Source organism: Pelodiscus sinensis, chromosome 13 (genome assembly GCF_052426305.1).
Source record: "Pelodiscus sinensis isolate ZL-2025 chromosome 13, ASM5242630v1, whole genome shotgun sequence".
Taxonomy (NCBI): domain Eukaryota; kingdom Metazoa; phylum Chordata; order Testudines; family Trionychidae; genus Pelodiscus; species Pelodiscus sinensis.
The window spans coordinates 27489353-27516148 of NC_143064.1; the positions used below are offsets into that span (position 1 = coordinate 27489353).

The 26796-nt window shown below is 47.5% G+C and overlaps 1 protein-coding gene and 1 long non-coding RNA gene across 3 annotated transcripts in view; one reads left to right on the forward strand and one right to left on the reverse strand.

The window, feature by feature from the left end:
• Positions 1-1740: 1740 nt before the first annotated feature.
• Positions 1741-26582, reverse strand: EDA2R (ectodysplasin A2 receptor). 2 transcript variants are annotated; one of them, XM_006125243.4, is made up of 7 exons: positions 26376-26582; positions 13562-13672; positions 12375-12553; positions 10867-10952; positions 8722-8865; positions 7864-8010; positions 1741-6923 (listed from the first exon to the last, which is right to left on the reverse strand). In XM_006125243.4, exons 2-7 carry the CDS (start codon positions 13646-13648, stop codon positions 6259-6261), a joined length of 1308 nt encoding a protein of 435 aa, XP_006125305.2. In that variant the 5' UTR covers positions 13649-13672; positions 26376-26582; the 3' UTR covers positions 1741-6258. The 2 variants fall into 2 exon arrangements, with proteins under 2 accessions (XP_006125305.2, XP_006125304.2); XM_006125242.4 differs by lacking the exon at positions 26376-26582 and adding an exon at positions 25586-25722.
• Positions 26053-26796, forward strand: part of LOC142831217 (uncharacterized) — a 77433-nt gene continuing 76689 nt past the window's right edge. The window contains exon 1 of the long non-coding RNA XR_012906881.2: positions 26053-26193. This is a non-coding gene — a long non-coding RNA (uncharacterized LOC142831217). The remainder of the gene's footprint in view (positions 26194-26796) is intronic.

Genomic DNA, 26796 nt, shown 5'->3' on the forward strand with positions numbered 1-26796 from the left:
CTGACAATGAGCTTTGATGTCGGCATGGGAGCGTCCAGACTAGCGCGCTGAGCCGACAAACAGCTGATCAGCTGTTTGTCGGCTCAGTGCGGCAGCCATGTCAATTTAAATGAAGCTGCGATTATTTAAATCGCCGCTTCATTTTCCTTTGCCTATCTGTCTAATCTACATGCCTCCATCAACGGAGGCATGTAGTCTAGACACACCCTTAGGCTACGTCTACACTGGCCCCTTTTCCGGAAGGGGCATGTAAATTTCACCAGTCGTCGTAGGGAAATCCGCGGGGGATTTAAATATCCCCCGCGGCATTTAAATAAAAATGTCCGCCGCTTTTTTCCGGCTTTTGAAGTAGGAATAAGACCCTCCGGAAAAGGGCACTTTTTCCGGAGGATCGGGGCCAGTGTAGACGCTCTTTCCCGGCTTTTTTAAAAGCCGGAAAAAAGCGGCGGACATTTTTATTTAAATGCCGCGGGGGATATTTAAATCCCCCGCGGATTTCCCTACGACGACTGGTGAAATTTACATGCCCCTTCCGGAAAAGGGGCCAGTGTAGACGAGCCCTGTGTACTTCCTGGAATGTAAATAGCTTGAAAATCCTGATCTCACTGAAGTTGTTGATTATTTTGCCTATAACTTTAATGATTTATGCTAGAACAGTTCTGTCATTTTTGTCTCCTCTTTGAGAGTCTCAACATTAATGGATTAATCCTTACAACAGCTTTGTGAGGCTGGAGCATATTACTGTGCGTATATTAGAGGTGGGGAAAACAGGAACGAAGATGTGAAGTGACTTGCAAGCATAATCAGCATGTATGGCACAGCTCTGTGAAGATCTCCTGACGTCCAGTGCTGTGCTTTATCTGCAAGACCATCCTTCTATTTTGTCCCTTTATAGCATTATGGTTTCCCAGCACCCCTGGAAACTGGCATAAACAATATATTTTTCACTCTGGAATTGTTTACTAATCACAGTGAAAAGCAGCAGCCTTTCTGCTCTCCACCCCTCAATGGCTGCAGAACATACCTGAAACACCCGATAGCAGAGAAACTGTGATGCCAAATATTCCAGTGCGGTCCTTGGCACTCCATCAATGGTTAAGCAAAGTGAATGAAATTACGGCAGCACAGCAGTGTCAACAGCTTATGCTTCTTAGCTGGAATGTGTTGAAGGGTTTAATCAGGGGCAGCTCAGCTCACTTTTCCCAAAGTTCAAGGAAAGATGAATAGTACCCACAATGCTAAGTGGCCGCAGATGGTTTGGTATCTTGCACCTTTTGCCTATGCACTTTGACAATGCTATGGATGCTCAGCAAAACTCTCGCCTTACAACGCAGTGTTGTTCCAGGGACCCTAGCACTAGTGAAACTCCTTGGCTGTGTCTACACTGGACCCCTTTTCCGGAAAAGAGATGCAGATGAGACAAGTCGGAATTGCAAATGCAGCGGGGATTTAAATTTTCCCCACTTCATTTGTATAAACACGGCAGCCGCTTTTTTCCGGCTCGGGGCTTTGCCGGAAAAAAGCGCCAGTCTGGACGGGGATCTTTCGGAAAATAAAGCCTTTTCTGAAAGGTTCCTTATTCCTCTTAAAATCAGGAATAAGGGATCTTTCAGAAAAGGCTTTATTTTCCGAAAGATCCCCGTCTAGACTGGCGCTTTTTTCCGGCAAAGCCCCGAGCCGGAAAAAAGCGGCAGCCATGGTTATACAAATGAAGCGGGGAAAATTTAAATCCCCGCTTCATTTGCCATTCCAACTTGTCTCATCTGCATCCCTTTTCCGGAAAAAGGGTCCAGTGGAGACACAGCCTTTGAGTATGTCCCAGAGCTCATGAGGTTAGTCATTCTACATTGGACTCCAACCCTCAAGGGTGTAGCTAAAAGAGATGGCCTTGTAGCTAAATGGGGCTACTCTAACGGCAACCCCAGGTATCAGTCTCAAGTTTTCACTTAAAAAGGTAATCCCATATTGAGGGGCAGAGAAATACAGCACCCATGGGAAGTGTTGTGCAGTCCTACACTGGCTCCCGTGTGCAATGTGGAGCTAGCTACATTCTTCTCCATTCTTACTTGAGCCTACTCAAGAAGACTGGCAAGAATCCAGGAGAGTATTAGAAAGGTATTACCTCTCCCACCGGCTAGGTGTCAAGGCTGTGCCATAAATTAAGGAAAGATCCACCTGGCTGTGGCATTTTATGGAGCCTATGTCATCTGCCACCTGACAGAGCCATATAAAATCCCACCTGGAGTGAAGCATAGTGAAACTGTGTTTGCAGGGAATCTGAATTGAAGTCCCCATCTGTCTGAATACATGGCAAAACCATGAGTGCAACCCTGCTTCCAGCAATTCCTCTCCTTCTAGAGCAGCTGCTCTGTGCAAATGACCTCACTATGAAAGGAATCCCATCACAGCTGAGTGCCAGGGCTGAAAAACACATCAATATAATAGAGTATGTCTCATGCCCTTATTGCTAGGGTCCTCTCATGAATGGACCATGGGTGTGTCCTGCAACCATAAAACAGACCACCACAGCTGATCACCAAGGCTGGATTCCTGTCCTGCCTCCTCTCTCTGGCATCTCTCCCGGAGGTGTGGGGTGTGTCATGTTTTCTCCTGAAGTATTTGCCCCTGACAACGATACTGCATTTAAAAGCTTACATCAGTCTAGTTGCTTCTATCAGTCAGGGCAGCGATCCAATGGCAGGATTTCTCCAGCCTGACAGGAGACTGGGATTGTTTCATATGCTATAGCTTCCCCCAACTAACGTAATGTATCAGCTAGCAGTTCAACACTAAATCTGCTCCTGCTTAATGTACAGGAACAAGAGAAGCTGGTTGTGGCTTTGAGAAAACACAGCCACCAACCTGAGAAGCTGCCTCCTGGCACCAGCTCCAAGGAGTCTAACAGCCAAACCATGGCAAGCTCTGACAAATCCTCCTAGAGAAAATAAAGAGAGAAGGGCACGTCTCTCTGGAACAGCTGCTCTCAAAAACCAGAACATGAGGTCATCGAACAGAATTACTTTAAAATAAGGCCTCTCATCACTAATGGCACAATCACTTTAACTGACAGCTTAATGGGTGACACAAACCTCTTGACACTGGAGTCATCAGCTAAATCAAACCCACAAGGCACTGGGATGAGAAGGCATACTTTCCTGTTCTTCAAAGCAAATGGCAAACTTCCTTACTTGTTTGCAGTGGTTAGCCTCCCATTTCCTTCATAAGATCATCAGAATTGGACCTCACAAAGGACTGATTAATTCCCGTAGGGGGCAGCATACAGATGGCAGTACCTTACACTAGCAGTGAGAAAATAAACTTTTGAGAATACTCCATGGCTGAGTCTAGACTGGCAAGTTTTTCCGCAAAAGCACTTGCTTTTACGGAAAAACTTGCCAGCTGTCTATACTGGCCTCTTGAATTTCCGCAAGAACACTGATGATCTCATGTAAGAAATCAGTGCTTCTTGCGGAAATACTATGCTGCTCCCGTTCAGGCAAAAGTCCTTTTGCGCAAAAGCTTTTGCTCAAAAGGGCCAGTCTAGACAGCTCAGATTTGTTTTGCACAAAAAAGCCCTGATCACGAAATGGCGATCAGGGCTTTCTTGCGCAAAACTGCGTCTAGATTTGCAAACTTTTCCGTTAAAAGCATTTGAGGAAAATCATGCCAATCTAGATGTGTTTCATCAAGCAGTTTCCTTATGAACTTGGCATAGCTAGTTCTGGAGGGGTTCTATCCTTTTCATTTTTAATTGACAAAGGCAAGGGGATACAGTCGTTGTGCCAGTGAGATGCTCTCCATTGTTATACGGAGTTTATTTTGCTGTAGCGATATACAGTGGTGCAGGAACTATTTTTAGGGTGGGGGTGTTGAGCTGCACCTCCCTCACCTCGACTTCCCATGGCTATTGCTATGTAATGTACTAACTAAATCCCAGACTCTATTTCCCCACCAAAAGATACTCTGAAGCCAATGGGAATGGCCTGTCAGCAAGAGACGTGGGCACTGGATGAGATGAAATCCAAGTCATCCTTCCTGTCTGTACTTCAAAAGGGTGCCATCCAGGCCAAGGGACCACCATGTAGTGTTTAGAAGATTAGACACATGGGCTATGTCTAGACTACAGGGTTTTTCCAAAAGAAGTGGACTTTTTTTAAAAAAAACTTCACCTGAATCTAGACTGCTGCCGCGTTCTTTCGAAATTAAAGAATGTGGCTGTTTTTTCGACAGCGGTAAACCTCATTTTACAAGAAAGAATGCCTTTTTTCAAAAGAGCTCTTTCAAAAAAAGGCATTTTTGACCGCAAACAGAGCTTTTTCGAAAGAGAGCATCCAGATTGCCTGGGTGCTCTCTTTCGAAAAAGCTGACTGCTTTTTCGAAAAAGTTGTGGCTGTCTAGACAATTTCTTTTGAAAGAAGCTTTTTTTCACTGCCACGTTTTCCCAGCCAAAACGCTGCCAGGAGTTATCCCACACCCCATGTGCTGGGCCAGTGAGGTGTGTTTCCCCTAGCATTGGCAGCCCTGGGCCTGGCTCAGAATGAAGTGATCACAGAGTACAAGCAAGGCGTCGAAGCGCTGGAGTCATTCTAGGACCAAGGCCAGGGCAGGAACAGTGACTGTGCCTCCCGAGGAGGTGAGGTGAGGTGAGCGGCGAGCTGCTTAAATCCAGACATCCTGCTTACCAGAGAGTATGGGATGCCCAGCTCCATCCCCACATGGATGAAATTCTTGAGACCAGATAAGCCCAGGCCCAAATGGGAGCTAAGCATCAGCACCAAAGAGTGGGGGAGCTGTGCAATGGGGAGATGGCAGCAAAGTGAAGTAAGAGCCTATGGGAAGGGTGTCCTGAAAATAAGGCAGCGAGGCCCATACCATGACCCCTGCTCCTGCCTATCTGACAAGCTGCTGCCACACTACCTTCTGCCTGTCCTCACCACGGAGGGGACCTCTGCCATGGGGCACCAATGCATTTCTTTTCAGACTGAACTTCACGGCAGCTGGCTCTCAGCCCAGGGGAGTTTAATCCTCACCGTTAATAGAGGTAAATTAGGTGCCTGACCCACCCCTCCACATTCAAGGGAGTGTCCCAGAAGGGATGTCTTAATTAAAAGCCTATCCCCCGCATTAATATCGCAGGCCCTGGGAAAGAGGAGTCCGAGATATCTTTGTCGACTGTTGGCATCACATTGCCCAGGCCGGGGCTCTGCAATTGTTCCTCTGCCCTGTGGTCTGCTTCTATGGGAGCAAGAGTGTGGCTGAAAAATGGGGCCCAGACATCCACTCACCCTGAGTGGCGCTGCTAATCTCACTCACACGGCTGGGGACATCAGTCACTGATAAGACAGACCCCAAGGATGGGGGAGATTCATCAGCGGATGCGCGACAATCACTGGTGGTTCTTGTCAGTGCGCCAAGAGGAGCTGTCATGGTTCATCAGTGAGCTGGGTATTTCTGTTCAGGACATCACCACTCAGCTAGGGCAGCAACCCCATTAAATTCTCTCAATAAACAAGCACTTGAATCTAAGCTAGCTAGTTAATTACCAGCTGTGTTAGACTTGAGTTATGTTAATGACTAATCCATCACAAATTGGTGACAAGTCCCCGAACGACTCAGGGGACTAGGAAGCAGAGTCATTACCACACAGGCGCAGCCGTGGGTGGGTCTGAGTGGGCCGTGGCCCATCCACTTTGCACCCAGAGTGGGGGGCCACTCGCCCCCTGCCACACCACCCAGTGCTCCAGCTGGGGAGTGGGACAGGGGCACTGCAACTTACCCCAGCCCATTTTGCCCAGCATTACAGCCAGGGAGCAGGGAATCAGGGCATAACCCTGCTACCCATCATTGGCCACATACCCGAAGTTGGAGCCCACCCAAGTGGGCCCTTCTAGCTACATCACTGCTCAGCTCAGCTTTCCATCCTGGCAAACATGCACAGATGATAATGGGTGATGTATGGCTCTGTGGGTAAATGCAGAGATTCTGCTGAGTTAAGAATGTACTTGGACTTAGCCATTTTGCCAGGCCCAGGTAGGTAGTGACTGAGTTTTGCATTTTGGTGAACCACATGAAACAAGATGGTGAGTCTTAGAGCAGTTACTTGCACACAATAAAAGCACCACAACTGGTAGATTTCCTCGGGCTCTCAATGCCTGTGGAAGTGGTGGATGCTTCCCAACCAATGGGAACTGGGCTCTGTCCCCACCACATTCATATCACACAGGTCACGGAGTAGCAGGCGGTGATGTCTTTTGGTCACTACCAGCCAGTTCTGGGTCTGAACCTGTTCAGGGGTAAAAGGTTTTGTACCCTGAGCCTCTCTGCTATCCCCTCTCCCTGTGCGAGGCCCATAGTAGCTGTTGTTCTTACACAGAGGGGGACAAGATGGGAAGAACTTACAGCCTGTTCCCCACTTTCAGCAATGGGATTTTGGAAGGATGACAATGATCCCCTTGCAGCTTGCAGAACAAGTTCACTTTGTGTTATCTCAGGGGCACCGCTCACAGGCACTTCAAGGGTTAGCTCATCTGTGTGTCTCTGAGCCGCCTGCTTCTCCACATCCTCATGGGTTTTGGTACCTGGGAACTCAACTTGGGTGGAGAATCTCTGCAGGTCTAGCTCGGTGCACTCCACTGGGGTATGGGGCCACTTGGGCTGCATCTCGGAGGCACATGATGAGAGAGGAGTCGGGGCCTCTGTGAATCCAGCTGGGTCATGCCGGGCATCTGAGGATGAACAGCCACCTGCAGAACAGTCGCTGCTCTCTGAGTTTCTTATCAGGGGTTGGGTCTCCAAGATGCTCCTTGCCAGCTGGAATTTAGGACTGGAGCTGACGGCTATCACCTGCGCATTGGGCTGGAGAGCAGGGATGTGCAGGCCTATGGCTTCACCATCCGAAATGAACTGAACTGGCTCAACAGGACCTGGAAGCAGAAACCTCCTGGCTTAAAAGTACAGGGGTTCCCCCCCTCCAAGCTTCCCCACGGCCTGGGCTCCCTCCAATCAGCCATTCCTTTAAACCCCATCTCCACAGGGCATTGCACTGCAGCTGCTTGTCTCCAGCCAGAGAGGACAGGACTACTCGGTGCCTTTTGTCCATGAGGTGACAGTAACCATTGTTGAGCAAAGCAAGGCTCCCCGCTCTTCTGGGGCTAACCACTAGCCCTTCTCCCCAGAAAGCACTCCCTTCTCCCCAGCCCACACAGCCCCAGGTGAGACACACTGAAGCTGGCCGAGAGGAACCTACATGTTCCTGGTGTGAGTGCAAACGTCTTTTGAGTTCAAAACCATCCCCAGGCTTCCACCCTTCATCCAGAACCTAGAGGAAGATTCCTAGTGGCATTGGGCTCTTCCACCTCCATTTTTCCAACTTCTGGACACGTGGGCTATGTCTAGACTGGCATGATTTTCCGGAAATGCTTTTAACGGAATGGAAAATGGAAAAGTTTTCCATTTTCGCGATCCGGGCTTTTTTGTGCAAAACAAATCTCAGCTGTCTACACTGGCCCTTTTGCGTAAAAGTTTTGCGCAAAAAGGACTTTTGCCCGAACGGGAGTGTCAAAGCTTTTCCGGAAAAAGCACTGATTTCAGACAGTAGAACGTCAGTGCTTTTGCGGAAATTCAAGCGGCCAGTGTAGACAGCTGGCAAGTTTTTCCGGAAAAGCGGCTGATTTTTCGGAAACAGTGGCCAGTCTAGACACAGCCCAGGAGTGACCCTGGTAGCAGAGATTTTGATCCCCCCAGGGGTTGCTCCTTTCTGCCTGAGGAATGGAAACTGAGCAGACATTAGCATGTGGGGGTCACACCCCAGCCTGATCTCCCCACCCCCCCGATCCAAGCAAAAAGAGCAACAAGGGAAGTTACCTTCTGCTTGTCTGGAGCAAGGGCTCAGGTTCTCCACACCCAAGCAGCAGGGACTAGACATCTGTTCGTCACAGGGAAATCTGCTTGGCATGGCTGAGGCCTGGAACATCACCCTCTGAGCCGAGAAATTATGAGTCTTCAGAAATACTTTAAGGATAAAGAGAAATTGATATCAGCAAAAACCTGGCTTGTTCTCCCAGAATACACTAGGCTAGCAGTTCTCATCCAGCTGTCTGGGACTGTGAACATGTTTCAAGGGGTCTGCCTAGCAGGGCCAACATTAGAATCACTGGGGCTCATGGCCGGGGGGCCTGATTCCCACCTCTTGGGGCTGATGCCAAAGCCTGAACAACTTAGCTTTGCAGGCAGCCCTGTGGTATGGAGATTTGGGCCGTGCTGCTGGGCTGTGGAGTTTTCATGCCATGTTGTCGGGGTGGAGGATCCTCAGAAAGAAAGCAGCTTGAGAATCTCTGTGCTAGGCCATCTGGGGCAGCTATTTAGTTGGTGACTGTAAAAGTCAGGAGCAATCAGGGCTCACCGCCTGGCATGGAGAGGGCTAGTGCTGTGCACTGTTCCCCATGCAGCTGTGCCAATGGACCCGAACTCCTCCTCCTTCCTCCTCTTTGCCTCATCCTCTTAATTGCTTCACTCACTGCTGTTCCTGTCCTGTCCTCCCTACCCCCACAACTGCCAACATCTCAGTCTTGACCCAGCATCTGGAAGAGAAAGCATTGGCCTTGAAAGCAACAAGCCAGCGCTCTGAATCAGAGCCGTAGCACCCTCCTCCTCTTCCGTGCTATTTCTAGGGAAGACGGGGCAGGGGAAGGAGAACCAGAGGGATCCTCTGCATTCATTCACCTCGCTGACACTGGCTCTTCCAGAAGCGCTTGCCGAAGATGATGGCGAGTGCCAGCAGCACCAACACAATGATGACCGGTACACTGCTGGTTAGCGCTAGGAAGGTGGCATTTTGGGAGGGCACCAGGGCAGTCCTGGAGCTGCCTGCAAACACATCAGCCAAAGAAATGTGTCAGAGTCGCATCACCACATGGTGTGTGGCAGGATGCTACAAAGAAAACAGACAGGGCCAGTGCAGCTTGGATCCAGCCTGGAGTGATTACTGCATGACCAGTTACCAGGATATTAAACACATACACACAGATGTCCCTTAGGACAAGAGGGCTCAACCTGCAAGTTAAAAGCACTTAAGGGGCTTAGGAGCCTACTTCCCACTGATGGTCAAAGAAAGTTAATGGACTTAGACACTTAAGTCATTCCTAAGTAGTGACTGCCAGACATAGGGGATATTTAATTACAGCCAGACATAGGGGATATTTAATTACATGCACTCTGGCCTGTTCCACTCCTTCCACCTCCGGTCACTCCTAGGAGTCTAAGTCCATGAACTTTTTTTGACTGTCAATGGGAATTAGGTTCCTAAACCCTTGAGGTGCTTTTGAAAATGGAACATTATAATCCAGCGCCATTCAACAGCACAGTATTTTTAGCTCATTTACAGATGGAGAAACGGAGACACAAGCAGTTTAAGTGACTTGTCTGCAGTGAGTGTGACTCATGGGCAGAACCAATTCCCCAGGAGGACTGAGAAACAACAGCTAAAATGATCTCCCGGCTGGAGAATGATTGCACAGCGATGGGGCTGATTTTCCTTCATTTTTAACAATACAAATAATAAAACACTGCAGAGTAAAGAACAGCTGAGCTGTTGTGTCTGACCATATAGATGCCCCCATTTATCATGGCACCTCTGGCCTCACATGCCTCTCTCTTCCCTACATACGCTATCTGTGCTGCCTTGGTCAGAACTTACTGGGGTATCTACTGCAAGAAACTTCAGAACAAAGACTAGACATTCACATGACCAAGTGCAGCCTCTGCAAGGACAGAAACAACAAAAACTCTTAATCTTCATGTTCCAGGGTAAAAGATGATCGACAGTGGGGATCAGGAGGGAATTTTCTTTTGCACACTTAAGGCAAGTCTGCACTACAGAATTATCGCTAGGTCCCTTGAAGGCATAAAAAAATATAAACCCCAAACGACGCCTCTTGTGGAGGTAAATTAACTAAGCAGGCAAGAGAGAGCTTTCCCATCAGCTTAGAGCAGTGGTCCCCAATCTTTGGGGCTGCCAGGTGCCTGGGGGGCGGGGCCACGCAAGTGCCACGTGCCCAGGGCTGGCTCGAGCCATTCCTGCGCCCTGGACAGCAGGCGTGCGATGCATGTGCGGCTCCACCCCTGGGCGCACGGCACATGCGCAGCCCCTCCCCCCCAGCGCGTTGCGCACTGTACAGCTGCAACTGGGTATGCGGCGCCTGATGGCAGCTCTAAGGGGTGTCACGTGGCTCCTGGCCCTGGCGCCTGATGGCAACTCTAAGGGGTGCTGCACGGCTGGGTGCGCGGTGCTCCTTACAGCTGCCATCAGGAGCCTCCCCACTAGGTTGGTGCCCTGGGAAGCTTCCCGGCTAGCCCCCCCCCCCTTAATTTGGCCCTGCATGTGTACGGGGGTGGTGCCACACATGCGCCACACACCGAGGGGCGGAGCTGCTCATGCGCCACGTGCTCGGGGCGGGGGCTGCGCATGCGCCACGCGCCCAGGGCGCAAGAATGGCTTGGGCCGACCCTGATCACTCGGAGGGTGCACATAAATGCCCCAGCGGGTGTCATGGCGCCCGCGGGCATCGCATTGGGGACCACTGGCTTAGAGTGTCTTCATTAAAGCACTGCAGCAGTGCAGCTGCACCACAGAAGCATTTTTAAGTATAAACCTGCCCTTAGTTATACTATGAGGGGATGGACATCAGATCAAGCATGGAACAGGGCTATTGTCGGAGACAGGGATATTGACTCTCATGCTCCACTGGCCCTCTCCACGCCATCACTCCTCCCACTTCCTGTTACACCTGTAGGGCTGTACCGTGTGCCCTGTGACATGACACGTTACATAGTGAAAGGCAGCAGGTTGGAGTGCTGCTGGGTACATACATTGAGGCTCAGAGGAAGGGGTCTGCTTTGTGCAGGGGATGCATTCCAGATCCTGCAGCCCGCCAATCCGGGTTTTCCTGTAAAACCTGCCAAAGAGAAAGCAGAGAATGTTTTAGCAACTGGACATGCAGTTAAGGAATTGTATATATCATCTTTTTGAACAGCACCTCCCTGAGTCCTACACGTGCGTCTGTTGCTACTCACTAGGGATGTCAAATATCGGTTAATTGAATAGTCGAGTAACCTCATGAATTCTTATAGGTTACTCGACTATTCTACAGTCCCTGGGGGCAGGGCTGGCAGCCAGTGCTTTCCGGCCTCACTCTTGAGGATTCCCCTGTCATTCCAGGCTGCTGCATCTCTATCAGAAGCAGCAGTGCAGGGTGCCAGGTGGTGGCTGGTCCACAAGGAAAGCCAGTTTAAAAACCAGCTCCCCACACAGACTGGCTGACTGTCATCTTGTGCTGCTACCTCTGATAAAGAGGCAGCAGCATGGGGTGGCAGCAGCTCCTGTCTAGGGTTGGTCTGAGCTCCCGGACCCAATGTGAGCTGCAACTAACCCAGGCTACCTGCTCCTAATACACTTTAAATGCAGAGCTGCATCAGGGGTAGGTCCCAGACCTGTTTCAAGCCAGGACTGAGCCAGACTGCTGGCAAGCCCACTAAAAAATGTACAGGCAGTCCCCGGGTTACGTACAAGATAGGGACTGTAGGTTTGTTCTTAAGTTGAATCTGTATGTAAGTCGGAACTGGCGTCCAGATTCAGCCGCTGCTGAAACTGATCAGTTTCAACAGCGGCTGAATCTGGACGCCAGTTCTGACTTACATACAGATTCAACTTAAGAACCCCAGGCATCCCCAAGTCAGCTGCTGCTGAAACTGATCAGTGGCTGATTCCAGGAAGCCCGGGGCAGAGGCTTCCTGTAGTCAGCCACTGGTCAGTTTCAGCAACGGCTGACTTGGGGACGCCTGGGGCAGAGCAGCTGGGGTGCTGCTGGGTTGGTCCAGTAGCGCTGTCGCTAGACCAACCCAGCAGCACCTAAGCTGCTCTGCCCCAGGCGTCCTGATTCAGCCGCTGCTGAAACAGACCAGCAGTGGCTGAATCAGGACGCCTGGGGCAGAGCAGCTGGGGTGCTGCCGGGTTGGTCCAGTAGCGCCCAGAGCGGCGCTACGGGACCAACCGGCAGCGCCCCAGCTGCTGTACCACAGGCGTCCGGAGCAAAGCCGCGGAGCACACGGGCAGCAGACAGCCCAGACGCGTCTGGGCTGCCCACTGCCCGCGTGTTCCGCCACTTTGCTTCCTCTCCCTGGTCTGCTGGAGACCAGGGAGAGGTCCCCATTTATAACTGCGGATCCGATGTAAGTCGGATCCGCGTAACTCGGGGACTGCCTGTACTGGCAAATGTGTGGGGGGAAGGGGGGAGGGTAGTGCGTGTAGTCTATAGCATTAACCTATACGCTTTTGGTTATCGATTAATCGACTATACTATTACATCCCTACTACTCACCCTGGCAGACATTCCCCACAGTCTCCATTAGAAGTGGCAGTGCAGTTGGATTTCTGGACTCGGTTAATGAGGAGGCAGGAAACACAAGGTTTGCAACCATGATGCCCCCAGCTGTCCTTAAACCTCCTGGGAGGGCAAGCAGAGCACAGTGCATCTCTTCCTTCGCCATAGCCACACTCCTGCAAGAGACAAGCGCAGGGCCTTGACTGAGACAAAGAAACAGCTTCACAGAGGGAAGCAGCTGTCCCATTCTCCAGAGGCAGAGAGAATTCTCGGTTGCTTTTTGCACTTTGGGGATCCCACGCCTTTTCACTGCACTGAAGCAGACAGCAGCAGTACTGTGCCTGTGCAAACAAATGGGGCAGCCATTCTGCCCTCAGCAATAGCTCACACATTACCTCAATCACTTAAAACTTGTTCTATTGCGGGGAGGGGGGAGCTGGTGTAATGTGCCCCAGAGGTGGGAGGCAGGGTTGCTGTCAGCTGGGATCAAACAGTATGAGCTAGTCATAATTATAGCAAGCTCACTATCCACAATGGAGTGTGTAACTCACACCCATTCAGTGTGGCATCCTCTCCCCTGTGAGTGGTGACTAGATCACATCTAGAGGCTGACAAGTCAACAGTTTCAGTGAACAGAGATAGCTTTTAGCTCAGGCCTACAGGCTCATTTTTAGAGCCAGGGGTCCCAGATGGACACCCTCTGCCAGGGACCCACACAAGGACAGAAACTGGGAGTGGGTGAGGTTCTGTGATCTGCAATGTGCAGGAGTTCAGACTAGATGACCAGAATGGACCCATCTGACCTAAAAGTCTATGAGACATTGCATAAACCTGACCCGGGCACTGGAGGTATCTGCCAGAGGGATCTTTGACTTCCCTTGGGAGGTGGGGACGATACACTCTTCTTGGTGTTTATGGAATAAAATGCACCAGTTTGAAACCTCTCCTTACTTACTGATACTTCCATCTTCCCATCCTCCTAGCCCCATCCCTGCATCACTTACCATGATGAGTGGAATAGTCTAATGTCCCTAGCCAATGAAACTCTGTTCTTATGAAAGGCAAGACACCCATATCAGAGAAGGTTCTAACACTACAGTACTCTTCTAATAAAGACTAGCAGAGGATTCATCTAGCACCCCCAGTGCCAACAATCCAGGTTCACCCAAGAACAGCCAAATTACCTTGGAAAGTTCCAGTCCGGGGCCACACTCCCTACAGGGAACACACTTCCTGTGTTCATCCAGATACTCACTCTCTTGGCATTCCATTGGGTTTAGAGCAGTACCTCGGACCTGGAGAAACAACAAGGGTTATTACAAGTTCCAGAACACTCCTGAGCTGAACCAAGTGTGTCTTTCTCTGGGAAAATCTCTCTCATTGGGAGGAACTTTCGCCTGCACTCCTTGTCCCAAATTACCATGTGCTCTAGCAGACACTTGAGCTGCACCAGGAAAACCTCACTTTAACAAGAGCAAAGCCATGTGCCTTCTTCCCAAAGGGCAGCATCAGGTGCAACTAACTAAGCAGAACCACAGGAGGAATGTAAGTAGTGGGTCATGCATCTGCACTACCCATTCCTTGTGACATTAGGTGGCATTTACAAGGAAGTGAGGTGCAGTCTGAGGAGTCATGTTCATGTGATTTGGTGTGAAAACAGTGCAAGAGAAAATAAGTTAATGACACAGTCTTGGGTCAGAAGGCATCTGGTGATATGTAAGATGGGACACGGAACATAGCAAGGGATAACTAGCAAGGGAACCCTCCTCCTGCCAGCTCTGCTTCCCGCCCCCCCTTCCTCCTGGCCCCCCTTCCTCCTGGCTTTTGGGGGGTCTACCTGGTAACTCTAGCTATGATTAAGTTATTTATTAAGTTTTGCAATGGTAGACAAAAGTTTTGTGTGTCTGAAAACTATAGGTACAGGGGACAATTTTTCTTTTTTTGAAAAAGGGGTTCTTTATACAAAAAAAGATTAAGAAACACTGCCCTAGGCCACTGGAAAACCCACCTCACTGCTCAACCTTTAGTCCTTGGGAGTGGGACTGGATTGCACTGGCTGCTGCCCCTGTCCCTGCCCCCAGGGACTGTAGAATAGTAGAGTAACCAATAAGATTTCATGAGGCTACTCAACTATTCAATTAACCGATATTTAGCATCCCTGCTCTCTACTTCTCTTATTCCTCCAGGCCCACAGACATAACCCATTTCTATCTATGCCACCATTAGAAGCTGTAAATGAAAAGGGTCCCTCACTAAATGTTCCTTGTTATGCCTTGTCTGCCTGCTCAGATCTGATCCCCTACCACTCTCCTGTGGGCTGCTGGACAGGCTTTTCCTACTATCCAAACCATCAGAACTCATCTGATGTGGACTCTCCACTAGGTAAGCACAAAAAGCAAGATATTAGTTATTACTAACTACTCAGAAGCACTGAGCATTATAAGCTAGAAAGAAAAGCAGCAAAATGCTATGAGGACTGCAAGCTAAGCCATGTGACAACGAGAAATTAAGGGCGCTAAATTTATCAAGCCAAGTAAAGCAACGATCGTAGGAGGGATGAGATCAGGGTCCATAAATAGCTTCAAGGTTACTGATACTATAGAGTGAATAAAGGGAATTTGTCATGGTCAAGGAAAGGAGGAAATGTTTAGGTTCAATATGAATGTGTAGTTAGGGCCCAGTTCATTAGACAAAATAGACAGGGTCCTGAACCATTGCCCCAAATATGAACCAACCACAGGTTTCAATCCAAGCTCATATCTGAAACTTTTCTCCACAATAGGCTGTATCCCAACACCCTCATCTTTGCATACATTCAGAGTTTGAAGCGCCAAGTTCACCATTGTTTAGTTTCATGGGTTTGCATCTGCCCATTGTAGAGGTAAAAACTTCAGATATGGTGGAGCCAGATATGGAATTTGGAATGGAGGTTGATTTGGGCCCATATCTATGAATAAAAACAAATGGAAGAAGAACAAGCTCCCAAGTGACATGGAAAGGCACCCTTTACAAGGGACTCTTAAGAACAACGGGGATCTGATCTTGGTGGGGGACCCCAAGTGCTACCCTAATATAAACAATAAATAGTAATAAAAAAAGACCAGGCAAGGTGTGACAACAATAGGAACGGTGGAGGGTGGAGGCCTGCCAAATACAGTTTTATCCTGCATAATCTTTTCTATCCTTTGTATCTAGGATTCCTTGCTCCTCACTCTGGTTTAGCAATACACGCTGTTGAAAGTTTTATTGAATTTCAGGTGTGAGTCACAGCAGTGGGATTTTTAAATTTTTCTTCTATAATAACAAAACCAGCATCATCAATTTACTTGTGAAGTCTAATTTGTAAGTGATATTTACATTAAAAAAAACCAAGCTCACACATCATTGACATTGTGGGGGCCTCAAATACAGGGCACCACAGTCCCTCCTGCTCTCTGCTTGTGACACATAACAGTCTAATTTCCTGTTGCAGAGCTGAAGAATGAAATCACCCTTTAAATGAATTATAGCTACCAATGTGACATTATGTAACCTCATGAATTGCGGCCCACTTTTATAAACGGGATTTGGATTAATTTGTTGGTAATCTGTTGAGAACTGCCTGTGAAGAATCTTCAGGGGGTAACCGAGTTAGTCTGTACAGGATAAACTTAAAAAGCAGCAAATGTTCTGGTAGCACTTTATAGACTAACAAAACATGCATATGGTGTCATGAGCTTTCGTGGGCACAGCCCACTTCTTCAGATGACCGGAATTTTGAGTTTAGGATGTGCAGACCCAAAATAAATAGGGGAGAAGGGAAAGAGGGGAAGGAAAAAGAAGAAGGGGGAGGGAAACAAGGAGAAGAGGGTATGAAAATATCCAAGGGAAAAACAAGTAGGCAGAGCTGGTAACCTATAAGCACCTAAAGATTGGATAGTTATTAGCTAGGAAGGGTACTAACACAAGAATCTACACAGACAAAGAGCTGTTAGTACCTTCATTGAATGTTAATGTGTTACTGTAACTTTTTTGTAGTTTGTTTATATATTGTAACTGAAACCCCATTTTAAACTGTTAATACATTGTGGCTGCATCTAGACTGGCAAGTTTTTCTGCAAAAGCTGGCAAGTTTTTCCGCAAAAGCTGGAAAAACTTGCCAGCTGTCTACACTGGCCGCTTGAATTTTCACAAGAACGCTGACGATCTAATGTAAGATTGTCAGTGTTCTTCCGCAAATACTATGCTGCTCCCGTTCAGGAAAAAGCCCTCTTGCGCAAATGTATTTGCGCAAGAGGACCAGTGTAGACAGCTAAAAATTGTTTTGCGCAAAAAAGCCCCGATGGCGAAAATGGAGATTGGGGCTTTTTTGCGCAAAACCGCATCTACATTGGCACAGATGCTTTTGCGCAAAAGCATCCATGCCAATCTAGACACTCTTTTCTGCAAATGCTTTTAACGGAAACTTTCTAGACGTAGCCTATAAGTAAAGTGATTCGTCATGCATCTGACGAAGTGGGTCTTTGTCCACGAAAGCTTATGCTCCAACACTTCAGTTAGTCTATAAGGTGCCACAGGTCTCCTCGCCACTTTTGCTGATTCCATATTGTAACTGAAATCCGATTTCAAACTTCGTACTGCCTTATCTCTGTTTGAATTTAGGTGTGTGACTGTCAACTCATTTAAAAGTGTGCATGTTAGTGTGGGTATAAAGGGATCAGTCCTTGAAGCCAGCCTTTCTGAGTAACTAACTGCCAGCAAAACCTTGACGGCCAAAGAACAATGCAGAGCCCTGTAAAAGAACCTATCCAAGAAGCACTGACAAAAGCCCCATCAAGAAAAGAAGGTTAAAGTTCCATCTGCCATTAACTGATGACTCTCGGTCATACAGTGCCCTGGCGCAGTGAGACAGGACAAGATCTATAGACTAAAATATATAAAAACTACAGAATTAGGACTTTCAGTTCTGTAATCATCCTCCAGGAGCATCAGTGTGCACTGTCATGACTCAACTCCCCTCCTTCCCCAGACCACCTGGCCAATGGAATAGCATAAACAACTGAGGCTGGTAATTATATCCCAACTTTAGAACTGTGGTGGACAATTTTGGTAGCTAGGGACTATAAATGAATTCTGCCAAATAAGATTCTGATAGTTCTATTTCTACAAGTGTAACACCGTGGACTATAATACTTGGGTTAGTTCTGGTTGTTGGATTTAATGTGAAGGTACTGCTGGCCTGTGACGTGCTGGTAGTCAAACTATATGATCTGGTAGTCTTAAACAGACTCATAGACTTTAGACTCATAGACTACATAGACTCATAGACTTTAAGGTCAGAAGGGACATTATGATCATCTACTCTGACCCCCTGCACAATGCAGGCCACAGAATCTCACCCAGCCCCTCCTAGAATAATCCTCTCACCTATATCTCAGATATTGAAGTTCTCAAATGGTTTAAAGACCCAAAGATGCAGAGAATCCTCTAGCAGTGATCTGTGCCCCATGCTACAGAGGAAGGCGAAAAACCTCCAGGGCCTCTGCCAATCTACCCTAGAGGAAAATTCCTTCCCAACCCCAAATATAGCGATCAGCTGAACCCCGAGCATGTGGGCTAGACTCATCAGCCAGACACCCAAGAAAAGTTCTCTATAGTAACTCCAATCATCCCTCCATTGGCCTATTTATCACTGATAGAGAAAGGCCAATTAGTTACCAAGATCATGTTAGCTCATCAAACCATCCCCTTCATAAACTCATCTAGCTTAATCTTAAAGCCAGATAGGTCTTTTGCCCCCACTATTTCCCTTGGAAGGCTGTTCCAGAACTTCACTCCTCTAATCAGGGGCAGATGACTGTTTTGCGGGGCCCCGGGCAGCATAACTCCGTGGGCCCCCCCCCTTTGCCACGGCGCATGCGCCGCAACGCCATGCGCATGCACGGTGGCGCCACGGCGCATGTGCGGGGCTTTTTAAGCGCGGGGCCCGGAGCGGCCGCCCCGTTCACCCTGCCCTATATCCGCCCGTCTCTAATGGTTAGAAACCTTCGTCTAATTTTAATTCTAAACTTCCTAATAGCCAGCTTATATCCATTTGTTCTTGTGTTCACATTGGTATTGAGCTTAAATTATTCCTCTCCCTCCCTGGTATTTATCCCTCTATGTTTAGAGAGCAATCATGTCTCCCCTCAGCCTTCTTTTGGTTAAGGTAAACAAGCCAAACTCCTTGAGTCTCCTTTCATAAGGCAGATTTTCCATTCCTCGGATCATCCTAGTGGCCCTTCTCTGTACCTGTTCCAGTTTGAATTCATCCTTCTTAAACATGGGAGACCAGAACTGCACACAGTATTCCAAATGGGGTCTCACCAATGCCTTGTATAATGGCACTAACACCTCCTTATCTCTACTGGAAATACCTCACCTAATGCATCCCAAGACCATATTAGCCTTTTTCACGGCAATATCACAATGGTGGCTTATAATCATCCTATGATCAACCAGGACTCCAAGGTCCTTCTCCTCTTCCATTATTTCCAACTAATGTGTCCCCAGCTTATAACTAAAATTCTTCTTATTAATCCCTAAATGCATAACCTTACTTCTCACTATTAAATTTCATCCTCTTGCTATCACTCCAGTTTACAAGATCATCCAGATCTTCCTGCATGATATCCCGATCCTTTTCTGAATTGGCAATACCTCCCAACTTTGAGTCATCTGCAAACTTTATTAGGACACTCCCACTTTTGGTGCCAAGGTCAGTAATAAAAAGATTAAATAAGATTGGTCCCAAAACTGATCCCTGAGGAACTCCACTAGTAACCTCCCTCCAACCTGACAGTTCACCTTTCATAGTCTCCCCTTTAACCAGTTGCTTATCCACTTCTCAATTTTCATATTAATCCCTATCTTTTCCAATTTAACCGATAATTCCCCATGTGGTACTGTATCAAATGCCTTACTAAAATCAAGTAGATTAGATCCACTGCATTTCCTTTATCTAAAAAATCTGTTACTTTCTCAAAAAAGGAGATCCGGTTGGTTTGGCACGATCTACCTTTTGTAAAACCATGTTGTAATTTGTCCCAATTGCCATTAACCTCAATGTCCCTAACTACTTTCTCCTTCATCATTTTTTCCAAGACCTTGCATACTACAGATGTCAAACTAACAGGCCTATAGTTACCCGGGTCACTTTTTTTCCCTTTCTTAAAAATAGGAACTATATTAGCAATTCTCCAGTCAAATGGTACAAGCCCTGAGTTTAGAGATTTATTAAAAAATTTTGCTAATGGACTTGCAATTTCATGTGCCAGTTCCTTTAATATTCTTGGATGAAGATTATCTGGGCCTCCCGATTTACTCCCATTAAGCTGTTCAAGTTTGTCTTTTACCTCGGATATGGTAATAGCTACCTCCACATCCTTATTCCCATTTGTTATGTTGCCATTATCCCTAAGCTCTTCATTAGCCTCATTAAAGACTGAAGCAAAGTATTTGTTTAGATATTGGGCCATTCCTAGATTATCCTTAACCTCCACTCCGTCCTCAGTGATTAGCGGTCCCACTTCTTCTTTTTTTGGTTTTTTCCTATTTATATGGCTATAAAACCTTTTACTATTGGTTTTAATTCCCTTTGCAAGGTCCAACTCTACATGACTTTTAGCCTTTCTCACTTTGTCCCTACATGCTCTAACCTCAATAAGGTAGCTTTCTTTGCTGGTCCCTCCCATCTTCCACTCCTTATATGCTTTCTGCTTTTTCTTAATCACCTCTCTGAGATACTTGCTCATCCAGCTTGGTCTAAAACACCTGCCTATAAATTTTTTCCCCTTTCTTGGGATACAGGCTTCTGATAGCTTCTGCAACTTTAACTTAAAATAATCCCAGGCCTCCTCTGCCTTTAGATCCATAAATTCTTTAGTTCAATCCACTTCCCTAGCTAATTTCCTTAATTTATTAAAGTTAGCCCTTTTGAAATAAAATACCCTAGTCTCAGATTTATTTTTGTTTATCCTTCCATTTAGTTTGAACTGAATTAGCTCATGATCTCTTGAGCAAAGGTTGTTCCCTACAACCATTTCATCTATGGTCCTCACTACTCACCAAAATCAAATCTAAAATGGCATCCCCCCTTGATGGTTCAGCAACTACTTGATGAAGGAATTCATCAGCTATCACATCTAAGAAAATCTGAGCCCTATTATTATTACTAGCACTTGTTCTCCAGGCTATATCTGGAAAGTTGAAGTCTCCCATGATTACGCAGTTTCCATTAGTATTTACTTCATTAAAAACATTAAAGAGATCTCTATCCATATCCAAATTAGATCCCGGTGGTCTATAGCACACCCCAAGCACTATCCCAGGGGAGGATCTGATAGTTTTCTTCCCCAATGTGATTTTTGCCCAGACAGACTCTGTCTTCTCCATTCCATCACTTTTTATTTCTTTACAATCTACCTCATCATTGATATACAATGCTACTCCACCACCTTTACCTTTATTTCTGTCTTTCCTAAACAGCACATACCCTTCAATACCTGTACTCCAGTCATACCTAGTATTCCACCATGTTTCTGTTATTCCTATAATATCTGGTTTTGCTTCCTGGACCAATAGCTCTAGTTCCTCCATTTTGTTACCTAGGCTTCTCACATTGGTGTACAAACATCTTAATTTTTGCTGTTTGGCCTCATTCACATTCTTTACCCAATTTTGCATGGACATTGAGCCTCCAATATGACCTATTAGACTAGTATCCTCTCTACCCTTCTTTTTTATGTACATTCTCCTACCCCCAGCTATATCCTTTCTTACTTCGTTTTTCTCCCTCTCAATACTAAAATCCAGCATAGAGATTACCTGAACATCTCCCAACCGTCTCCCCCAAATTCCTAGTTTAAAGCTCTCTTAATCAGTTGAGCCAGCCTCCATCCTAGAAGTCTATTTCCCTCCCTACTTAGGTGAAGTCCATCCCGAGAGAACAGTTCTCTATCTGTGAATGCCTCCCAGTGGCCATACAGCCCAAAGCCCTCCTTATAGCACCACTGCCTGAGCCATCTATTGATCATCATAATCCTGTCACACCTTAGTTGCCCTTCTCTAGGAACAGGCAGAATCCCACTAAAGATCACCTGAGCATCAATTTCCTTAAGCATCTTCCCCAGCCTGGCATAGTCTCCCTTGATTTGTTCCAGCGAGAATCTAGCCATATAATTTGTTCCTACATGAAGGATGATCAACTGATTCTTTCCCACTCCCTTTAGGATCCTCTTCAACCTCAGTTCCACATCCCGTATCTTAGCACCTAGCAGACAGCACACCCTTCTATTCTCTGGATCAGCTCTGGTTACAGGCCTGTCTATTCTTCTCAATCAAGAGTCTCCAATCATGTAGACCTGCCTTTTCCTGGTAACAGTGCAATTCTCTGGTCTATCTCTTGCTTCCTCTGGATGCAAGTCCTTTCCATTCCTGTTTTCCCTTGTAATCCTCCGTGTTTCAAGGGGCAGCACATCCCTGGCTCAGCTGTGTGGTAGCTCCCCTTTGAAACACCACCTCTGCATTTCAAAGGGACAGCGTTGGAGCCGGGGTCAACTGGAGACTCCCCAGCTGATCCTGGGCTCTGTGCGGCATTTCCCCAGAACCCGGGGTCAGCTGAGGAGTCCCCAGCTGACCTTGGGCTCCGCGCAGAATGAGTCCCCCACTTTGAGTCCTTCGCTGACCCCAGACTCCGTGGCTTTGAAATGCACAAGAGCCCCCGCTGGGGCTTGTACATTTCAAAGCAGGCACCCCTGTGCAGGCTGGAGTCAGCAGGACTTCCCACTTCCCAGCAGGGGCTCTTGTACATTTCAAAGAAGGAATGCAGAAGTGCCTATTGACTAGTCAAGTAGTCAATTAACTGCAATTTAAGAACCTTCACCTAAACATTCCAGTATCAGCCTGCTCATTGATTTTATAGGGAAACATTTATATTTTTCTGTAGTAAGGAAAATCTACAAACTTGGTGTATCAAGCCTATTAAATTATTGAACCAAATGATTTCCTGATTTGTTAAAAATCTCAGTGAAAACATTTTTCCCCGTATTTAAACACTTCTTTGTATTTGCAATAGCCATTCAAAATACTGCAGTAGAATTATTGTAAGATGTATCGGGAGTAGCCATGTTAGTCTGTGATTTAAAAAATGAGTTGTCCTGTGGCACATTAGAGACTGGGGCTCGCCAAGTAGCGGCAAGCCCTGCTCGCCAGCTGTGCGGTTCTGCACTCTGTGCATGCCGCTCCCTGAGTTACGAATATATTACAGACCAATACTTGGTCCGTAACTCAAAGTGTTCGTAACTTGGATCAAATAGAGATACATGGCGACCGCACTGTAAGCGCAGATCGTCGTTCGTAACTCGGACCCGCATTTACGACCGCTTTGGTCATAAGTGAGGATGGTTGTTAAGTGGAGGTGGTCGTAACTTGGGGAGCGGCTGTATATATATATATGTACAGGGCTCGACAAATTAGTCAATCTACTCGCCCGGGGTGAGTAGATTTTAAGCCGGCACAGCGCCGCAGCGCAGTCTGCACATGTGCAGTGTGCCAAACTGCGCGGCTGGCGAGCAGGACTCACCGTCACTTGTCAAGCCCTGTTTTTATATATATATATATATAGAGAGAGAGAGAGAGAGAGAGAGAGAGAGAGAGAGTCAGGGCTTGACAAACCTGGTGAGAACCACTCGCCAGCCCCGCACTGCGCATGCGCCAGACCAGCACTGCACATGCGCGAAGCACCGGTGAATGGTGCACTCGCAGCGACCGGCTGAAATCTACTCGCCACAGGCAAGTAGATTCAGCCGTTTGTTGAGCCCTGTATATAGTATTATGAGCTTTCATGGGCAAAACCCATTTCTTCAATCAAGCTCATCTGATGAAGTGCATTTTGCCCAGGAAAGCTCATTATACTATAGATATTTTTGCTAGTCTCTAAGGATACGTCTTCACTAGCTCGTTAGTTCAAGGTAGGTAGGGTAATTAGGGCAAGCAGAGTTGCAAATGAAGCCCGGGATTTAAATATCCTGGGCTTCATTTGCACGTTCCCGGGCGCCGCCATTTTTAAATCCCCCTTAGTCCGAACTCCGTGCCCGCGGCTACACGTGGCACGGAGTAGGTAGTTCGAATTAAAGATCCTAATTTCGAACTACTGTTACTCCTCGTGGAATGAGGAGTAATGGTAGTTCAAATTAGAATCTTTAATTCAAACTACCTACTCCGTGCTGCGTGTAGCCGCGGGCACGGAGTTCGGACTAAGGGGGATTTAAAAATGGCAGCACCCGGGAACGTGCAAATGAAGCCCGGGATATTTAAATCCCGGGCTTCATTTGCAACTGCGCTTGCCCTAATTACCCTACCTACCTTGAACTAACGAGCTAGTGTAGACGTACCCTAAGGTGCCACAGGACCGCTCATTTTTATTGAGAGTTGGATTGGTTTGGATCATTCATGTAAAAACATTTGTTCTGGTAAACTTGAAGTTTTCTGCAGTTCCACCTTTCTTAGCCCACTGGTATTTCTGCCAAGCCTCTGTGAAGGCACAGGAGACACAACCTCTCTCCGGGATGGACCAGTGACTGCAGTGGATGAATTTGATTGTCACCCAGGTGCTCCAGCCATACTCTGTAGTACAGTGCAGATGAGAGGCTGGCCCAGCCTCATCCTAACCCCCTCTTATAGATAGCTTCATATATCTCAAGGGAAGTGCAAGACCCTGCATGCTCAGAGCCCAGGGAATGCATAGACTACAGGTAGAGAAAGCCCTTAGGTAGCTGCAAAAGGGAAAGGAAGCTTCATACGTGCACAGCACTCCATCTTGCAAGAACCACTCACAGTATGGCCTTTTAACTGGACAATAGGATATTTCACAGAGAACTTAACAAGCTAGACTGGCATCTTGTACTACATAGATCTACAACTACAAACCGAGGCCCTGATCCAAAGTCCATTGAAGTCATTGAGAGTGTTTGGATCAGGCCCTATCTAACTCCCACTTTCCTTAAACATTGGTCAGGCTTCATATTCAACTGAAAACTTTTTTTTTTCTTGAGTAGATGCTTGATAAGTATCTAAAACACTGAATTGAAATAAAAATTCAGGAACTGTTAGCAACACTGAGATTCTTTTCAGGAAGCTTCCTGGCACTTGAGAGTAGATTTTTTGGTTTATAATCTATTTTTGGTTTCTTACCCACTGATTGTAATAGGCTTACTTGCACAATGAGATATTGCTCAATATAAATAAAAAGTGGCCGATTCTTTTATCTGGGTTTGGAAATAAACATGTCTTTCATTGAACTTGTATATTTTCTCTAAGTCACAAAAAAGTCCAATAAGTGTGTAATTGGTAATCACTGAGGCTTTTAGCTTGTTTACTTGTTTGTTTTTAGAAGAATATTTTTCAGTGCCTCAAATTTTGGACAACCAACCTTAGCATCCATCTTATAAAAATCAAACCTTTTGAAAGTGTCTTAAGCTGACTTCCCACTTGTATCTTTTGAAAAGCTTGATCTGTTTTTGTCTTATTTTGACCCTTGACCCAACCATAATTAAATGGCCAGTTTCTTGAGGATTGTAACAATTTTTGTACCACCCAAATTACTCCTTTTTGGTTTTGTCCTCTTTAATATCTAATACACAGAACCACAGATAACCCGCCATTCACACCCAACTCACAGGAAAAAAATACTGACTCATTTGTAATTAATGTTAACTACATAAAAGTGCTTAGTAAATTTCAGTTGCTAGACAGAAGTATTTAAAATATTGATACAATGAAGCACACACCCATAGACAACATAATTATAAACATAGCTCAGGAAATTAATTTTTATGACTTACAGAAACCATTATTGACTACTATAAACTGCTAGCTCATAATTTATTGTTCAACTTTAATATGAAGTTTTGGAACAATGGAAAAAGTTGCTCATAGCCATTAATAATTGCAGGTGCTAATACTAAGATCAGTATCATAGTTTATAATAAATGACTAAATCACGGGATTATTAATATGCACTCTTCAAATAGTATTTTTCGCTGCCTGCAATCTCAGCCTCGAAATCTACTCTCAGAGCTCTGCCTTAGGCTGTGGTTTATAATCAGACACGCCACCCCCGCAATGGCTTACACAGTGTTCCAACTTGCAGCCCGCCCTTCCAAGCTCAGGGGCACAGTGGTGTCACCTACCACTCTTTGGCAGGCAGGCAGGGTAGCGCGGGGCTCATTCCAAAGTCTGCCTTTGCAGGGATCAAAATATCTGGGCCGTCTGCTTCCCGGAGAAAGCGCTCAGCTGAAACCCCATCTGCTGGGAGTGGGAGGCTGAGCGATGGCTCCAGACTGTACCTGCAAGTCCAGACTTGCCCAATTACCCACGTGCCAGCATGTTTCCTTCCTCGGCGGACCCTTGGCACCGCTAGCACGGCTCCGGTATCCCTCGGGGAACAACTGAGGGCCCGGCCTTGCAATTCAGTGCCGGGCTAACAGAACCTGGTTTGGGAGCGCGGAAACTCGTGGAGGAGAGTTAAGAAAAGGAGCGGCCCGTCGCCCGCTTTCCTCCCTCTAGCAGCTGGGATAGGCTCGCTCACCGCAACCGCCAGGAGCCTTTCCTCCCCTGAACCACGAACGGGAAAGAGCGAGGGGCGCTCCGGCGCGCTGGGATATGCCCAGGCGTGTACTCAGCACAGCGACTCTGCAGCCTGCATGAGCCGGGCACGCACCTCCCCACGCCGGGCAGACCCAGCTCGAGTGGAAGCAATGCACGGGGCCGGGACGGGCACACGCAGCCCTGCAGACAGGTAGGTGCAGCGTGCCCTGGGACCTAGCGATTACAGCTGCTGCGAGTCGGCCCTTCACGGCTGGCTTAGCATCTAGAGAGCGCCTGGCACCTGATCTGTGGGCACATCACTGCCCTGTCCACGAGAGACGGGCGGGCAAGTGCCAAAGGCATCAGCTGCCAGGCAAACCTGCCCCCTTTTACCTGCTTCCCCGCCGCAGCGACCCGATGCGGGCTCCTGAGCGAGTGGAGCTGTGCTGCTCTGTCCCCCACAGACGGGCCGGCTGGCCCAGGTCCTCACTGATGAAATCAGCTGCAACACCCCCCAGCGCTCCAGTCACCCTCCTGCCCTGGAAGGACCCACGAGAAGCGAAGTTCCACCCCGAGTCTCCTTCCCCCCAGGCAGGACCGGCTCCCCATTGGATATAAGCAGCCCTCCTGGGCGAGGCTATGCAGATCAGCCTGCCCAAAGGGGCGTGGCCTGGAGGCGCTTAGCAAAGGAATTGATGCTGAATGAGCCTCTGGCGAGGCCGGGTTGGGGACTGTCTAAGGGGCAGAGTAAGCAGCCGTGAGGAGAGGGCTGGGAAGGGGTCGCAGCAGCATAGCAAACCCGAGTAGTTTGGGG

What these genes read in the sequence shown, in the direction of transcription:
- EDA2R (XM_006125243.4), bottom strand. Translation starts at nt 13,648, where the DNA reads ATGGAATGCCAAGAGAGTGAGTATCTGGATGAACACAGGAAGTGTGTT. An exon ending in CCCTTCCTCTGAGCCTCAAT is followed by an intron (nt 8,866 to 10,866) that starts GTATGTACCCAG and finishes ATGTGTTTGCAG; the next exon opens with GCAGCTCCAGGACTGCCCTG. An exon ending in TTGCTCCAGACAAGCAGAAG is followed by an intron (nt 6,924 to 7,863) that starts GTAACTTCCCTT and finishes TTCTGCTTCCAG; the next exon opens with GTCCTGTTGAGCCAGTTCAG.